The sequence below is a fragment of the Lepidochelys olivacea genome (genome assembly GCF_965140295.1).
Source record: "Lepidochelys olivacea isolate rLepOli2 genome assembly, chromosome: 10".
Lineage (NCBI taxonomy): Eukaryota > Metazoa > Chordata > Testudines > Cheloniidae > Lepidochelys > Lepidochelys olivacea.
The window spans coordinates 42,243,011-42,260,142 of NC_140420.1; the positions used below are offsets into that span (position 1 = coordinate 42,243,011).

The window sequence follows — 17,132 nt, forward strand, 5'->3', positions numbered from 1 at the left end:
ACATAAAGCCATCAGTAAGTTCTTGTTTTCCTTTCTTCAAAAAAGGGTGTATATGAGTTCCATGGGAAGCTGAGATTTCATCAAACACTACTCCTCAGGCCAGTCACCATTGCCGCATGTGGCACGGCCAAGCATGCTGGTGTACCACATGGCAGCAAGTGTGCAAGTAGGAAAAAGAAGATGCTTCCCTTGCCCCACAGCCCTTCTCCTCATGCAGGAATTCCCTTTTAACTTCCCTCCTCCGCGCAGAGAGATCTGTGAACAGCACCTGAGTCATTAACACTGATTTTTCAACGGGTTTTAAACATGTAGAAAAATACATTTTGCCTTGACTGCAGTTGAACATTTAAGATTCTTTTCAAAGCACTGTTTAAATGGCCGGGGACAGCAAAACTACGCTAGGGTTGATCTAGCTGAAAGGGCCGGGGGTGGGTGGGTGGGTGGGTGGAGGTTAATCTAGTTAAAAAATCCTATGGGTGGGGTTTGATTGTTTCCAAAGGCCTGCTATCCTACTGGATTATAAGAGCTCCACCTTTCTCTGCTTCAGGATATGCCAGCACTTAAACCCTAGATTTAAGTACCATAGCAGCGGAGAAGCGTTGTGCAAACTGTGCACTGCTGACTGCTGTATGTTCTAAGAGCTGAAATAATGCTCAATTTGCGCTTAAACGTTTTAAGATCTGTAGGATCTTTAAAATTATAGCTAACAATAAATCCAAGCACTGTTGCCAAAATAAACTGTGATGTCATCTGTACATATGAATCCTACTGTATAAGAGGAACTTTTAAAAAATGGTTCTAAATGACACTCCCACTGCAATTTAATAAGCAGAGATATAATTAAGTTATAAGAAAGGACATAACAGAAGATGCTTTCATTTTCTTCAGTCTTTTAGTGAACATATGAAGACTGGAAAACAACAATAAGGAAACCTCCCATTAGCCCCTGGCTCCCCTCCCCCTTCCCCATTTACTTTTCCCCCATCAAAGTATTGAAACTGCACAAAAAGCGACAAACAGGTCTTTCAATGTTACATTTCAATTCAAACAGATTTGTAATCTCACAGTGATGAGAGGAGAAAGTCAGGCTTTTAATAATTATAATATAAAAATAATAAAAGAGCTTACAAATAGCAATGCAGCATCCCAAGTGGCCATGGATTAACTGCTGGAAGGGGATGTAATTATATGCAGAATAAAAACAAAAACAAAACAGAATACCCCACACTGGCAATGAATTTCCATACACAATAGAACAAGCAGTCAAACGTCAGCCTAGACTGTGGAAAACAACAATGCTTTTCTTTTTTTTTTCAGATTACACAATTTTTTTCCTTTTTATAAAAAAAGATAAAATAAAATAAAAACACACAAATAAAATTGTACATAAATGCGAATGTCCAACACTGAAAAGGCAGGGCAATCACACCACTGAGACAAAACCTGACCAGAAAAAGAATGTAAAGTCCATTTGATTTTTTTTTTTCTTCTTGCCTGGACACTAGATTTCACCTGATGTGTCCCATCCTGCATGGTTTCAGCAGGCAAACAAGACTTCAACTTGGCAATGACTTTGTTTCAGGACGAGGAGGAGAAAAGTCATCCTTTTTAACCAGCATTAGCATTAATGCACCAGTTGGTTTGTTTGCTTTCTACATCTGCTCTCATGTGCTGTCCCTCTCTTTCTCTGTACAATTCCTTGTGTTCCAAGGCTGAGTTCCAAGACTTGTAAAACTGGATTTGGAGTCATGTCCTGGTGAAGGTGTTCATGCTGTAGTGATGGCATTAAGGTCCTTCATTAGTCCTTCCAGGTGGGCCATCTCTTTGGTCAGCTCATCCGGTTCATAGTTCTGCAGGAGATTTAAGAGGGTTACTGGACAAGATGAGCTGTGCTCTTTAAGGAAGAGTGGGAGGAAGCATGATCAATGACTCTGGTATACAATAGGACTATAAATCATGTTTAGCAAAGCCAAGTTTTGATGGTTATGTGACTGCACAAATTGAAACCACCAACAATTTTTCAAATTCTGAAATTTTGCAAAAGTGATGAAAGGAGTAAGAAACTGATGGGCAAAGGGTGCACCAGAATTGGGCATGCAAACAAAACCACAACAAAACATACAGAAATCAAACCAAAAAGGGTGAATTATTGACAAATAGAGTGTGATAGAGAAAAAACACAGAGAAAGTGGAAAAAGAGAAGAAAAACAGAAATTTCAAATTAAACATTTTCTGCACCCACAACACTAAGTACATCAAAGACAATGATTTGAAGCAGTGCTGTGGTAGCATCAGTTACAAAGGATTTTTAGCTGTCATTTTCAAAGCTGGCTGCCTAGTTAGACTGCTTACTTACTAAAAAAAAAAAAAAAAAAAAAAAAAAGATGCTGAGCGGTTTGTAGCTCCCACAGCCTTCAGTGAGAGCAAGGGTTGCTCAACATCTTTGAAAATCAAGCCACTCATTCAGGAGCCTAAATAAGGATTTAGGGTCACAGGTTTAAGTGTTTTGACTTTAATCCTCAACTATCCCCTTTTGTCACCCCCACTCTTCATCCTGGGGATGTAACACGATTGTGCTGCATGGGATTTCTAGTAACAGTTAAATCCAGGCACAGCCTTCTTTCACAACAACTGTAGGGAAATCAAATGCCAACTTGGGCAAGGTCATAGCATGTGAAGCAGCAGTGGCTTTCCAGGAAAGCAAACAATGCTTGCTGGGGCTTCCCACTCTAGTCAGTAATTCTTTGGCACATACAGTCCAGTGCAGAAGTCTAACATAGCTCCTCTTTACCCTGCTCCTCTTTTCATCAAGACAGGTTAGGGGAAAGCCAGAGGCTTGGACAGCTCCTCGTCCTCAGCTAACTGTGCTGGAAGGGAACAACGTTATTGCACGTTCACGTAACTGAGAGGTTTGTTAACTTGAGGTTCTGCTGAACTTGGTAAAATTGTCAATCCCTGCTCAGGAAGGCTCCTGGAGTGGAACAAAGGGAGTAGTGCACATCGAGGCAGAAGTATACTGACAGAGCATTACCATAAGCTTGGCTCTAACTATTAGGCCTTAAACTTAAGTACTAAGTCCTTAACTTCACCACAAAATATAAAAGGAGTTAGCTCTGGGTGAGACTTTCAAAGGCATAAAAGACAGTTCAGAGCCCAACTCCCACTGACTGTCGATGGGTGTTCTAGTCTAGTCTATATAAGTTCTTACACCTGGAGTGCCTGACCTGGGTGCCTAACTGTCCTTTATGCCTTTGAAATCGTCTCCCTTATGGTTAGCATTACTATAATGCTCTCTGCGGGCATCCAGGGAAGTTTGTCATGCTGTGGTAAGTGCTGCCAAGAAAGCTGTAAATACACTTACACTTTCTGAGTCCTCAAGCATCCTGGTGGTCTCCTGCACATCAGGGGCGCTGGGCACTACCACTGGCATAGGCGGTCGAGTTCTCCCTAAAGTCCCGATCGACGCAGTCTTCACCGAGTGAACTGGATGGTTAGAAGCTTAAAACAAAAATGTTACATACTCTTAGCTGTGTTCCCTCTAATTTTTCCCACCCATCTGTGGAATGAATTTTGTTATGTGCACCAATATGGAGGTGATATGTGACACATCACCTTCATATTGGTGCACATAACAAAATGCATGTGGTGGGGGTGGGGCCAAGAGGTTTGGAGTGTGGGAGGGGGCTCAGGGCTGGTGCAGAGGGTTGGGGTACAGGGGTGTGGGCTCTGGGGTTGGGCCAAGGATGAGGGGCTCAGGGCTGGGGCAGAGGGTTCAGTGTGTGAGGGCGGCTGGGGTTGTGGGCTCTGGGGTTGGGCCAGGGATGAGGGGCTCAGGGCTGGGGCAGAGGGTTGAGTGCAGGGGGTGAGAGCTCCGGCTGGGGGTGCGGGCTCCGGGGTGGGGCTGGGGGTGAGGGGTTTGGGGTGCAGGAGGGTGCTCTGGGGCTACGGCAGGGAGAGAAAAGACTCCCCTCAGCGCTCTCTCCCCACAGCAGCATCTGGGCTGGGGTGGAGAGGTGCCTCTATCTGCCTCTGGGGCTGGGGCTGCAGGATAGGTGCCCCTCCCCCAATCACAGCAAGTCCAGGCCGGGGGAGGGCTGCCCTGGCCACGCCTGGGTCCAGGCTGCTCTGGGGCTGGCCCGGGCTGCACTGCCCCAGCCAATCTGGTCACGCCGCCCCAGCTGTGGAAGGTCCGGGCCGCAGGCTGAGTTGGGGCCAGGGGAGGGACACCCCTCTGATGGCAGGTTGGGGGCCGGGCTAGGTGGGGATTCTCCGAGCGCCTGTGTGGCGCTAAATAGGCTACTGCGTGGTCGCGCAATTTACAGGGAACTTAGACTCTTAGCCATAATTTCCCTGTCCAGACGGAGAAAGTGGTTATGGGAATGTCAGAAGCATTGCCACAGTGCAGAGAATGCTCTTGAATTGGCCAGATCAAAAGGGTTCTATCAGAATAAAACTTCTTTTCCAGTGGGTTAGAACTAATGCTTCAAATTAACGAACGCTGGAGTTGAACATCCCTTTGGATTGTCCAAATACTTGAAGATTTAGTTTTCAAGGACAGCAATAAACTTCATGTATGAAATTCAGCCCAGTCTGAAATCTTACCACCTCTCTTTGGCTGTCAGGTGTAATCTTTCCCAAATGACTCCTCCTGGCGCATGATGTGCTTGCTTTTAGACAATGGTGGGCCCCAAACCAAAATGGAGTCACATGTGCTAACTTTTCCTTAACACAAAAGCAACTCCTCATTTTCCTCTCCCTCCCTCATCTATCTCCGCTGACAACTCCACTATTTGTCACTCTATCCTCCTCCATGTGCAGGATATGCACTGTGATTCTCAGAGCTATACCATGTCATTTATCCTTCCACCCCACCCTGCTCACCTTGCTGCGTCAATAATGGTGTGCTTGGCAATGCAGGGTCATATGTGGAACCTGTGGGTGGAACTGCTGGCACTGCAAAGCTCTTCAGAGGGTGAGAGGGACGAACGTGGGCAGTAGGGAGACTTTGACCTGAATCCTCCTCCTGCGCATTGGCCAGATAAGATGCTGTGGCACTTTCTGGATCTTGATGGTCAGCACAACATGTCTGAGATGAGGAAGCCGGCATGGTGTCTGTGCTTGGTGTATTTCGAACAGATTCTACAATGGGAAAGTAAAAATGGGTCTTATTTTCTTCCATGGAAGTTTTCCCTCTTTTCAGCTAGGCTATTAAATATTTCCTTTTGCAGTGTCCCAATAGCCACATGGGACCAAAGCAGGAGTCTCTACCAAGCGCTTTTCCTGAAGATCTTGGTTAAAGCTAGGGAACTGATTCACGCATCAACAATCCCCTGAGCACTTAACATCCAATACTATGTAACTGCCCTGTTTTAAGAAGTAAGTCCATAAAAATTTCACAAGACAAAAAAACAAACAAACCCCAAATCAAAAAAACCAGCCATCCCATGACAATGCAAGCTTCGGCACAAAAGGAGGTCACAGCTGACCAGATGTTTTGCTGTCCTACAAGGTTTCTGCAGCTTATTTTCAGGCAAATAAGAAACACAAGGGGAAAAACAAAATCACCGCTAATTCATATATAGATTTGGTCTATGATACTGGTCTAACAACAGTATGTCTCAAACCTTAATATCTAAAAATGTGTATCCCATTCACATTTCCACATTGCATAACCACAAATGACTTCTTCTCCACACTCATCCTAATGTTACCTATGTGCACTTCAATTCTTCTCTGTCTTTTTTTCTAGGTTACTGTGCCTAAATAGGATGTAGCAATCAAGATATAATATGCCAAGTTGTGGTCAGTCGACTATTAAAGAAGAGTTCATTTTAGTACACAGCTCCAAAGGGAAAGCATGATCAGCCCAATACCTAAGCAATCAATATGGTGCATCATAAAGTCACCATGAAATTCTGTATCATCATCAGCTTTTGTTTAAGAAATAAACAGCATGTGATGCACATCTTAATTCTAATTTGAGACTAGAACACTCCACAACTTTATAACTACTACAAATATCTACCTGTTTATGTATCACCAATCATTGCGATACATAGATGAAACCAAAATCTTCTGCAGGATCATGAAGGCAGGGCAATGAAAGGGAATCTTGTATTTTTATGGTATCTCTATCTGACCTACTCTGTGCACAAGAAAATATCTTGGCTGCAAGAGCTGCTACTTCCATAATCATCTGAATAGTACAAAAAACAAACAAGCAATACCTTCTACTACAACACAATCCTTCATCTGCATATTAGCAACTTCATGAGGTATTTGAAGCTTTGTCTATGAACTGAGACATTCCAAGTCTCAGAAAACAACCGTACAAGCATCATTGTTGCCTATGATACCTTATTAGGATTCAGAATCTAACAACAGACTAAAGTAGAGGTGGGCAAACTACAGCTCGTGGGCTACATCCAGCCTGCGGGACCGTCCTGCACAGCCCCTGAGCTCCCCACCAGGGAGATTAGCCCCGGCCCCTCCCCCGCTGTCCCCTCTTCCCCTCAGCCATGGGCGCAGTGCAGCTTGCGCCCGCCTACCTGCCAGGTTTTCCAGTAAGCCTGTCTTGCCGCTCTGAGTAGCATGGTAAGGGGGCGGGAGGGGTTGGATAAGGGGCAGGAGGTCCCAGGGTGGAGGATAGGCAGGGGGTGGTTGGATGGGGCAGAGGCTCGGGGGAGGGGGGGGGGGGCTATCAGGAGACAGGGAGGAGGGGGGGTTGGAGTCCTGGGGGGGCAGTTAGGGGACAAGGAGTAGGGGGGTTAGATGGGTTGGGGGGGCTGTCAGGGGGCAGGGATGTGGATAGGGATCGGAGAAGTCAGGGGATGGGGGGGGTTGGATAGGGGGTGGGGTCCTGGGGGGGGCACAGTTGGGGCAGGGGGTCCCGGGAGGGGGCGGTCAGGAGACAAGGAGCAGGGGGTTTGGATGGGTTGGGAGATCTGAGGGGGGCAGATAGGGGGCGGGGGCCAGGCTGTTTGTGGAGACACAGCCTTCCCTACCCAGCCTTCCATACAGTTTTTCAACCCCAGTGTGGCCCTCGGGCCAAAATGTTTGCCCACCCCTGGACTGGAGGCATTGCATTCATTGTATCCTAAGAAGTTTAACTATTTGTGATTCCTACAGCATACACAGCAATGTTGCCTAGATATTTCTCATAGCACTGGCTGCTTTAATAGGAATACTGCAAGACTTGTACTTACACACCACTGTGCCTGAAGCTTAAAAACATTATGTAGGAAAGATCAAGATTTTGTTGTTGTTGTTTTAACACAACCAATCAGGGAAGTTATTAATGTTCTCTAAGTGTGCACAAATTAAATGTAAACAGGGTTTTAGATTCTATAGGTGCTAAAAAAGGACACTATCCGATATCTCAGGCTCAACATTTGACCCAAGCAAAATTCAGATAATTGGGGCAAAATCTTCATAAGTACAAAGGGGATTTTGTTCATTCTTAACTCATCACTGCATTACTGGGAAATAAAAATAAAGCTGATAACTCTTCTGTTCCATTTCTGGGTCTTCAGTAGGAATGAACTAGCAAACACTATTCCCAGAGATGGGCTCTCAGTGCTGAATTGGTTATACAAAGCACACTGCTCACTGTGATGAGGTGTGGTGCAAGTTAAGCTGCAGCTGCCAAGCAAAAAACCCAAACATGTTCATTTTAGTTTCAGTCAGACAATGAGTCTCCTTGTTTTGACATATGGAAAGGAAAAAATATCAGTAGGCACAGGGTATGCTATTTTCTCACTTCTAAGGAGACCATAAGAGCAATGGGGACTGATCAGAGTAAACTACTAAAGATGACTTGAGGGTTTTCCTTGGAACTTTGCTTTCCACATTTTGTGAATAGTTCCCTTTCAAATGAATGCTACCTGGTCATTCATCTCTCACCTGTGGAATTGGCCCTGTCTGAATTGGACATGGACGTGCCAATCGGCCAAGGGTTGACCTGATGATGGTGATAGCTGCGAGTTGGAGAAGCGAGGCTGCCGGAGTGGAAATGATGGTGAGGGTTATCGAGTGAATGGATGGGATGAGCGCTAATCACAGCTGTGAATGGACACAAGACAGAAAAAACGCTTAACATACTGACAAGCACGCACACATACAGAAATGCACTGCACCCCTCCCTTCTCCCTCAACGGCACAGTACAAGGTAGCCAGCCATTCATCAGATTCAGAAAGGAATCAAGTGGACTTATTTTAACATCAAATTCCCGCTCTACCCCCTACTATAAAAAAAAAACACCCTCCCGACATCAGTCTTCTCATCATTTTTCTTATGCTGAAAGAACACACCACCTGGTCACCTGCTTTCACCGAGAGGCCTCTTGAGAACATGAGGATCAGCTCCTTTTAGAGCTTTCCTGTATGACTCTAGGATGTAAACTTCACACCTAATAAGGGGAATGGAAATGTGAACTCAAACTGTGAAAACCATTTCAGTCTGAGAGAATTTAATTTTCCAACAAGCATGAACAAGTATTACAGTATCTTTGGTTAATTAAATAATGCTAGACAGATGGTGAGACGCACAGGATGAGATGCAAAAGATTTATTCATGCCTTCTGCTCAGAATCAGCAGAATTCTCATCCAATACATTCAAATTGGAGGCCTTTTTTTCTCTCCACACTTTTCTTTCTGCCTGAGAGGTATGAATACTTGAATTTCTCAAGAGAGCAGCATTTGTATATCTTACATTCTCCTCAACTTGTGGCAGTGACATTAACAGCAAAGCAAGGGTTTCTACAACTGCAAGTTCACACTACATTCCAGAATTTGGAGGGCTGTCTTACACAGAATTTGGTTCTTATGCTAAACTCAAACACTAGATTACTCAAGAAATGGCCCAAAAGAAAGTTGGAGGGATATGCTGAAGGTTAGGCCTCATTGCTAGCCCCATAGTTAAAGAATAAGAAAACTGCAGTCGGTTACTTACCCAAACATGAAGTTGCCCAGACCTATTGCCTCTAAAACTCCCCTGTTAGAAGTCACACACCATGTGAATCCAGAATCTTTTCATAGAATCATAGAATATCAGGGTTGGAAGGGACCTCAGGAGGTCATCTAGTCCAACCCCCTGCTCAAAGCAGGACCAAGCCCCAATTTTTGCCCCAGGATCCCAAATGGCCCCCTCAAGGATTGAACTCACAACCCTGGGTTTAGCAGGCCAATGCTCAAACCACTGAGCTATCCCCACCCCCAAAGTAGTTGGGAGTAAAGTAGTAGTTTTAAAGTAGTTGGTACAGCTAGGGCCTCCTGCCTCACTGCATGCAAGTTTGTACACAAAGTTTGGTTAAAAAGAATGAAACCCCTGCTCCCTCCATTCCTATTCACCTGTTTGGATAACAGTCTCTGAGGTGGGGAGGGTGTGAATTTGTGGAGGCAATGTATTCAGAGATCTGCAGTAAAAGGGAGATCTTACCTGGCTGAGATTATAGCAGTCACAAAAACCATGGGGCATCTATCATGTCATCAAATTGGGAAGCACAAACTATCACTATAAATTGTAGCTATTTCAACTTGTAGAAAAAAAACTCCCATCGACAACTCTGGGCGCTTTCACAATGATTACAAATACACATCTCAAAAATGATGCATTATAAGATAACAGATGGGGCACATAAATAAACAGCTGTCAATTAACATCAAAAGTCCTACACTTTCCATTGCACTCCCTTCCCAAATGTCTGAGGGGAAAAATGGATTTGCAGTGTTTCTGGAGAGTTAACCAATTGGAACTGGTAACCAAGAATGAGTTCCATGTTGAGGGACAATCCCAGAGAACACCCTGCTAATGCCCATCACATGTTTAAATGAATTGGACTCCAGTTTGAATGCAGATTTGTCAGATTCCCAGACCCTAAACCATCTGCAGGTTTGTGAGTTAAAACCAACACCTTAAATGAACAAGCAGCTAACAAAGATCATGGTGCAGGGGCTAATTTTGAAGACTCAAAACTACAGTCTTAGAAATTAGATAAACAGTCTCCAGAAGGACAGGAAAAAGGGGCACAAACTGATAACAATGGTTCTGTAGGACCCTTTAAAATTTTTGTTTTGCAGTAGCCAGCACCAGAGGAGCTAAGAACAGCTGCCTTCGGACATGCCTGAGGCTGCTAATACAACTGCAGCTGCCAACAACTTTGATGAGACTGGTTTTGTGAGCGACAATGCTGGGAGAAGGCTAGAGCCTGGGCAGTAGCCCCTCAGCTGTTCTCTATTATCCGAGTTGATGAAAGTGGTTCCTGTGAAAAAACACCTTCAAAGCCCCTTGAGATGGTGCCAGGTTCCATCAGCTTAGGCAATCCCCCCTTCCCCACCTTTCACTAAACCAAACAGACAGCAGCTTCTAGAACCAGACTTTTTACTCTAGATTTCCCCCAGCTCAAGTAATGCCATCCAATTACCCTAATTACTGACTGATCTCTATTTAACTGTATTTAAAAATTAACCGAAAAAGAGCCCAAGGAAGAGACCTGCAGGCACAGACCAAGACACTCCAAGTGATGCTCAGCACTCAGTGTGGTGGTAGAAGGAACTCAGACAGTTATATCATCTCTGGCATCTGATGTTTGATGAATCAATGGGGTGCTTATCCAGTGTCTTTGGGCTTTCAAGAGGGTTCCAGGAGCCAAAGCACCGGTCGTGGTCACAGGGTGACAATAACCCTCTAAGAGGACACAGGGCCAGTGCACCTGTGTCTCCTGAGCCCACTTATACTGGGCTTAAAAGAGGGCATCTGGGACCGAGAGGGAAGAGAGACCCAGCAAGTGAAGGTTGCCTTAGAACACAGACTGAGTCAGTTAGAAAAGAGGGCGGCGAGAGCTGCCAGAGCCAGGTAACTGTAGGAGGTTCCTGGCAGAAGACTGAAGATATGAGAGCAGCAAGAGAGGTTTGCTGGTTGGCACCCCAAGCCAGAGAGCTAGGGCCAAAGAGGCTGAAGGCCAGGGAGCAGCAGAGGGAGGTGCCTGCTGGCTCTATGCTGGAGAGCTGAAGCAGAGGGCCACAGAGAGCAGAAGGGGTGAGCAGCAGAGAAGCTTTCTTGCTGCTACCTGCATGCCTGAGAGGTGGACACAGAGGAACAGTGAGGGATGCTCTGAGAAGAGCAGGGTTGCACTCCAGCTGGAAGGGTTGGGGTGGCTGTCCTGTTAGCGGGATAGAAGAGGACTCACAAAGAGTCTGGATGTGACTGAAGGTCCCAGTGCATGGGATGGGGGAGAGCATCTTGGGGTTTTAATGACTACTTGCACTGGGGTGATACACTGAACTATGTGGTTGGACCTTTGCACAATGTATTTATAGCAAACCGGCCCCCAGGAGTGTTGTTATTTAAGTGAGAGGGCCTGAAGTGGAGTTACTGGTAATTCTGAAAGGGGAAACTGAGGCAGATGCGCCTATCATGCTGGGGCCTACCAAAAGTGTGTGCTCCAGGTGGAGCCACCCTCTTACAGGCACCATCCCAGAAATGGGAATGTACAGAGGCCGTCTAAGACAGTGGTCCCCAAACGTCTTACCTCGCACCCCACTCTTATCCCTGTCCGTTCCCCCCTCCCCACAGACCTGGGAGCAGGGCCGTGGCTCTGGGAGGATGGGACACAGATAGGGGTAAGGCGGCTGAGGCTGGGGCCACAGCTGGGGGTGGGAGCAGCCCCTTGGCCAGGGGTGAAGGCCTGCAGATGCGGCCAGGCACAGAGCCCTGGGTGTGGGGTGGACAGCTGGGACCCTGGGTGCGGAGCTGGTAGCCACAGCCAGGAGCAGATCCTTGGGTGTGGGGCCATCAGCCAGTGCCAGGGACAGGAGCAGAGTTGGGCAGTGGCTCCCTCCCTGCCCCCTGTGGGGGCTGGTATAGGCCCCAGCCGTGCCCCCCCCCAAATGTTACTCTGTGCCCTCGGGGCACGCCCCCCACAAATGGAAGACCTCTGCTCTAAGAAGAGCAAGGCTCTTGCCATACAGGCTTTGAGATGCTTTCCTGAGAGAAGCTGCCTGCACTGTGAGGATGCATTTTAGTTGCGGTTTCTTCTCAGTGTGGACAGGGTGTCCTTTTTGAAAATACAAGGATGGATTCTTTCAATGAAATACCAAAAGATAAACCATTTCTTCTGCACTCTCTGGGGGAAGCTTGAAGCTCCGGGTCAGAATGCTATCTGCAGCCAATGCAGCTGATATCGCTGCAGTGTCAGTCTCACCAGAGAGAGTATCTGAACACAAACATGTTTGAGTCTTACCCTAATTAAATTTTTAATTGTCTACAAACTCAGATCCTGGTTGCTGGAGGCTCTTGTAACTGTTGTTTAATAAAACAGACATCTAAGCCAAAAGAAAAGTCATAAGGAAAATCTTCAAGATGCTCTTGAGGAACCAGATGAGATCACATATCTCCTTGACATTCAGTACATCATGTTAACCTGCCACCCAGACAGCTGTATTAGTGGTAGATTCTTACTTCATCACAGACACATGCTGCTCATAGCTCACATTTCTGGGCAATGAGGTCTCTCATTAAAAAGAACACAACGTATGCCAGTCAAGTGAACAGTAAGTTTGATCTCGCAAAAGATTCAATGTTCCTTGCAAAAATAATGCCACACACATTTATTTCTGTCAGCATCGTGAACTGGATACTGCCAACTCCCTAGAATACTTACTGCTACAGTAGGAGACCAAATCCTTCCATTAAGAACATAAGAACGGCCATACTGGGTGAGACCGAAGGTCCATCTAGCCCAGTATCCTGTCTTCTGACAGTGGCCAACTGTCAGGTGCCCAGAGGGAACGAACAAGTGATCCATGCCCTGTTGCCCATTCCCAACCTCTGGCAAACAGAGGCTAGGAACACCATCCCTGACCATCCTGGCTAATAGCCATTGATGGACCTATCCTCCATTAATTTATTTAGTTCTTTTTTGAACACTGTTATAGTCTTGGCCTTTACAACATCCTCTGGTAAAGAGTTCCACAGGTTGACTGTGCGTTGTGTGAAGAAATACTTCCTTTTGTTTGTTTTAAAACTGCTGCCTATTAATTTCATTTGGTGACCCCTAGTTCTTATGTTATGAGAAGCAGTAAATAACACTTCCTTATTTACTTTCTCCACACCAGTCATGATTTTATAGATCTCTATCATATCCCCCCTTAGTCGACTCTTTTCCAAGCTGAAAAGTCCCAGTCTTATTAATCTCTCCTTATATGGAAGCCATTCCATAACCCTAATAATTTTTGTTGCCCTTTTCTGAACCTTTTCCAATTCCAATATAGCTTTTTTGAGATGGGGCAACCACACCTGCACGCAATATTCAAGATGGGGGCATACCATGGATTTATATAGAGGAAATATGATATTTTCTGTACTATTATCTATCCCTTTCTTAATGATTCTCAACATTCTGTTCGCTTTTCTGACTGCCGCTGCACACTGAGTGGATGTTTTCAGAGAACTAGCCTCAATGACTCCAAGATCTCTTTCTTGAGTGGTAACAGCTAATTTAGGTAACAGTTAATTACCTATACCATGTTACGGGCCTGATCATGCACACTGCTGAGCACCCTCTACATGCACTGAATTCAATGAGAGTGGAGGGCACTTAGCACCAGGCAGAAGATGCTCAGCATACTGTAGAATTGGATCCTACATGCCTTTATCTATAGGCTACTCTTGTTCCATACTAAAGGAATGCATTTTGTTTTGGAAAAGACTGCTTTCAATATCAAAAGAGTGCAAGGGAATGGGGGAATAGGTTTTTGGCATCTGAATTCATCAAAAAATCATATAAATCTAAATCCTTCGTCATCCTTACTGCACCTGACACCCTTCCTACACGGGATGGAGGAGAGCTTTCAGAATCAGACTCAAATGACTATAGGTTCCTCATAAGGCATCTATATTTAACAGCTTACACAATTTTTAAGTAACTACTCAGAGCACAGATGATTAGTATAAAATCTTGACGGTCTTTCTTCACTCTTTCCCTAATGTATGTAAAACAGGAAGAAATCAAGGAACATTGCACTGAGTAGTTAAAAAGAAACCAACAACCCAATTTGTCATTCTAAGAATTATAATCTTGTAAAAACCTTTGAGCATAGAAAGAAAGAGCAAGCTAAGAAATTCCGAAACAGAGCTATTGATGTCATCAGACTAGTTGGAAAAAGAAAGTGGGGGCCAGGGAATGTGAGAGTTCAAAATTATGTATTTTTATGTAATTAAACAAAGCACCAGAAGGTTGAAAGTTGAGATGTAAAGAACTGGCCACAACAACCTCTCTCAAAAATACTCAAGTATGGGTGCGATTACTTGGATATGTAGACCATAGAATTAAAGAAGCACAGGGCTAGAAGGGACCGCAAGGAACATCTAGTCTAACCCTCTGCCAAGATGCAGGATTTGTTGTGCCTGAACCATCCAGGACAGATGGCAACCCAGCCTCCTTTTGAAACCCTCCAGTGAAGGCGCTTCCACGATCTCCCGAGGCATCTGTTCCATTGTCCTACTGTGCTTACAGTTAGGAATTTTTTCCTAAGATTAAATCTAAATCTGCTATGCTGTAGTTTGAACCCATTGCCTCCTGTCCTGCCCTCTGTGGCAAGAGAAACCAACTTTTCTCCACCTTCTTAATGGCAGCCTTTCAAGTATTTGAAGACCACTATATTGTCCCCCCATTAACCTCCTCGTTTCCAAACTAAACATACTCAGTTTCTTTGGCCTTTGCTCATATGGCTTGCGTTCCCCATCCCTTTGATCATCTTTGTCACTCTCCTCTGGATCCTTTCCAGATTCTCTACATTCCTTCTATATATTGGCAACCAATATTGGACACAGTACTCCTGCTGAGGTGTATGTAAACTGATTGCTCAAGGAAGTCTGAGCTTAGGTCAGGCAAGCGCTGTGTTCCTTTACCACACAGTTCTGTCAATGCATGCCAGCCTTCATCTGGAATTCCCCTCCTATGCCTAGCCTTGACCTTCTCTTGAGCAGTGATGGAGTTCTTTGAGATGTGTCCCCCTTCTGGAGCTCCACTTAAGGTGTACACACGGCCCATGTGCCTTTGATCAGGGTTTTTCGGTAGCAGTGCTCATCTGGCCTGCACACATACTCCAGATAGCCTCATGCCCTGTGTTGAGGATATACAGAACTGTATGGGTGAATGACCCTTGGTTCCTTCTCTATGGTGAAGTCCTGCAAGACAAGACTCTGAAGCAGAGGGCGGACAGTGGAGCACACATAGGGACACGCATCTCAAAGAACTCCAGTTACTGCACAAAGTGAGTAACCTCTTCTTCTTCTAGTAGTGCCCCTATGGGTGCTCCACTTCAGGTGATTCCCAAGCAATATCATCAGAAGGAGGAAGGAGCTTCAGAGCTGGATCTAACACTGAAGATATAATTGCAATGCCAACCAAAACCTCTGAACTGGAGGCATGAACCAAGGCATAATGTTTAGAGAAAATATGTACTGAGATACAGCTTGCAGCTCTACAGATTTCAACAACTGTAACATCTTTCAATATTCCCATAGAGGTAGACTAGGACTTTATTGAATGGGGTAGAACTCAAGAAGGATACTGAATGCTGGCAGCCTCATAACAAGAGATAATATACCCTGAGATTCATCTCGACAGTTTTTGGGTGAAAACTGTGGATCCTTTGGATCTGTCCACAAAATAAACAGTCTGGGTGACTTTCTAAACAGTTGAGGTCTGTCCAGATAAAAGTCAAACACCCTTTTAACATCCAAGGTATGGAGGATAGTTTCCTCTCTGGTCTGGCGTGGCTCTGGGATAAAAACTGGAAGATAAATAACCTGGTTAATATGAAATTCAGGAGATACTTTAGGAAGAAACTTAGGATGTGGCTGCAATTCAAATTTTATCCTTGAAGAAAAATGTAAAAGGAGCATCTGCCATTGAAGTTCCCATTTTTCCAACTCTCCTGGCAGAAGTGATGGCCACCAAAAAGCCTCTTTCATTGATAGCTAAAATAGAGGACACACAGTGTCTCAAAGGGAGGTATCATAAGGGAATTAAGAACCAAGTTTAAGGGTGGGCCCTTTAATTTGCAGGAAGAGATTAATCAATCCCTTGATGAATCTTGCCGTTGTGGGGTAGGCGAACAGTAAGAATCCCTCTACCAGTGAATGAAAGGCTGTGATAGCCACCAAGTGAAACTTGATGGAACTCAGAGAAACACTTATCTTTTTTAATTCCGACAGGTAACTGAGAACAGCAGAGAGCAAAACTGCCCCTGGGCACACCAGTGGTGGAATCTCTTCCATTTTCAATGTTAAGTGTTTCAGGTAGATATCTTCCTGCTCTTTAACAATACCTGTTGTACTTCTGCTGAAATCTCCAGCCCCAAGAACCATCAGGGAGCCAAGCTCTGAGCTGAAGCATTCTCAAGTTGAGATGAAAAGTCTGACTGGAATCAAAACGGTTGGAAGTCTCAATGGTGGACAAGAAATGAGGCGAATCAGGTAAGGATACCACACATGTCTTTGCCAAGTTGGTACAACTAGAATGATTCTGACTTAGTCGTGTTTAATCTTGTTCAACACACTGAGGATCAATGGTTTTGGGGAGTATACTGTAAGAAGACCCCTTGTCCAAAAAATTAGGAAGGTGTCTCCTAGGGATTGCGACCCAGTCCCTATCTCAAGCAGAATTTCTTGCACTTCCTGTTGGTAGTGATGGCAAAGTCCACATCTGGAAGCCCCCAAGTGAGAAGAATATGTTTGAGAATTTGAGACTCTGAGTCCCACTCGGAATCTAGTGAGTGCCTGTTCAGATTGTCAGACATTGTGTTTTGTATGCCTGGAAGGTAACAGGTTGAGATGAGGGTGTGATTGGCTACATACCAGCTATATTCTGGGCAGATATACCGGCTATATACCGGGCACATTGCTTTACAAAAGTGCAAGTCATAGCAGTTGAAGACAACTTCTTTTCGATGCCTGCAGGCTTATTTGAAACCTGGAGATGGCGTTTGTTAGGGTCATAAACCTGTCAACAGGTAGGTAAGCCCTGGCTGTTACAGCATCCAGAGACACCCCTATGAATTGTATCTGCTATACTGAGGTCAGAATGGATTTTTCCAATGTTGAGTTGAAGACCTAACCTGTAGAATA

At 45.1% G+C, this 17,132-nt stretch overlaps 1 protein-coding gene across 10 annotated transcripts in view; it reads right to left on the reverse strand.

The window, feature by feature from the left end:
• Window positions 1-1,070: 1,070 nt before the first annotated feature.
• Window positions 1,071-17,132, reverse strand: part of NEO1 (neogenin 1) — a 529,567-nt gene continuing 513,505 nt past the window's right edge. For 8 of the 10 annotated variants that reach the window (XM_084641041.1, XM_084641039.1, XM_084641038.1 and 5 more), the window contains 4 exons: window positions 7,903-8,061; window positions 4,882-5,139; window positions 3,362-3,498; window positions 1,071-1,850 (listed from right to left, as the gene is read on the reverse strand). In XM_084641041.1, coding sequence (XP_084497167.1) covers window positions 1,767-1,850; window positions 3,362-3,498; window positions 4,882-5,139; window positions 7,903-8,061 — 638 coding nt within the window. In that variant the 3' untranslated portion in view covers window positions 1,071-1,766. The remainder of the gene's footprint in view (window positions 1,851-3,361; window positions 3,499-4,881; window positions 5,140-7,902; window positions 8,062-17,132) is intronic. The other 2 variants (XM_084641034.1, XM_084641042.1) reach the window with 1 other exon arrangement.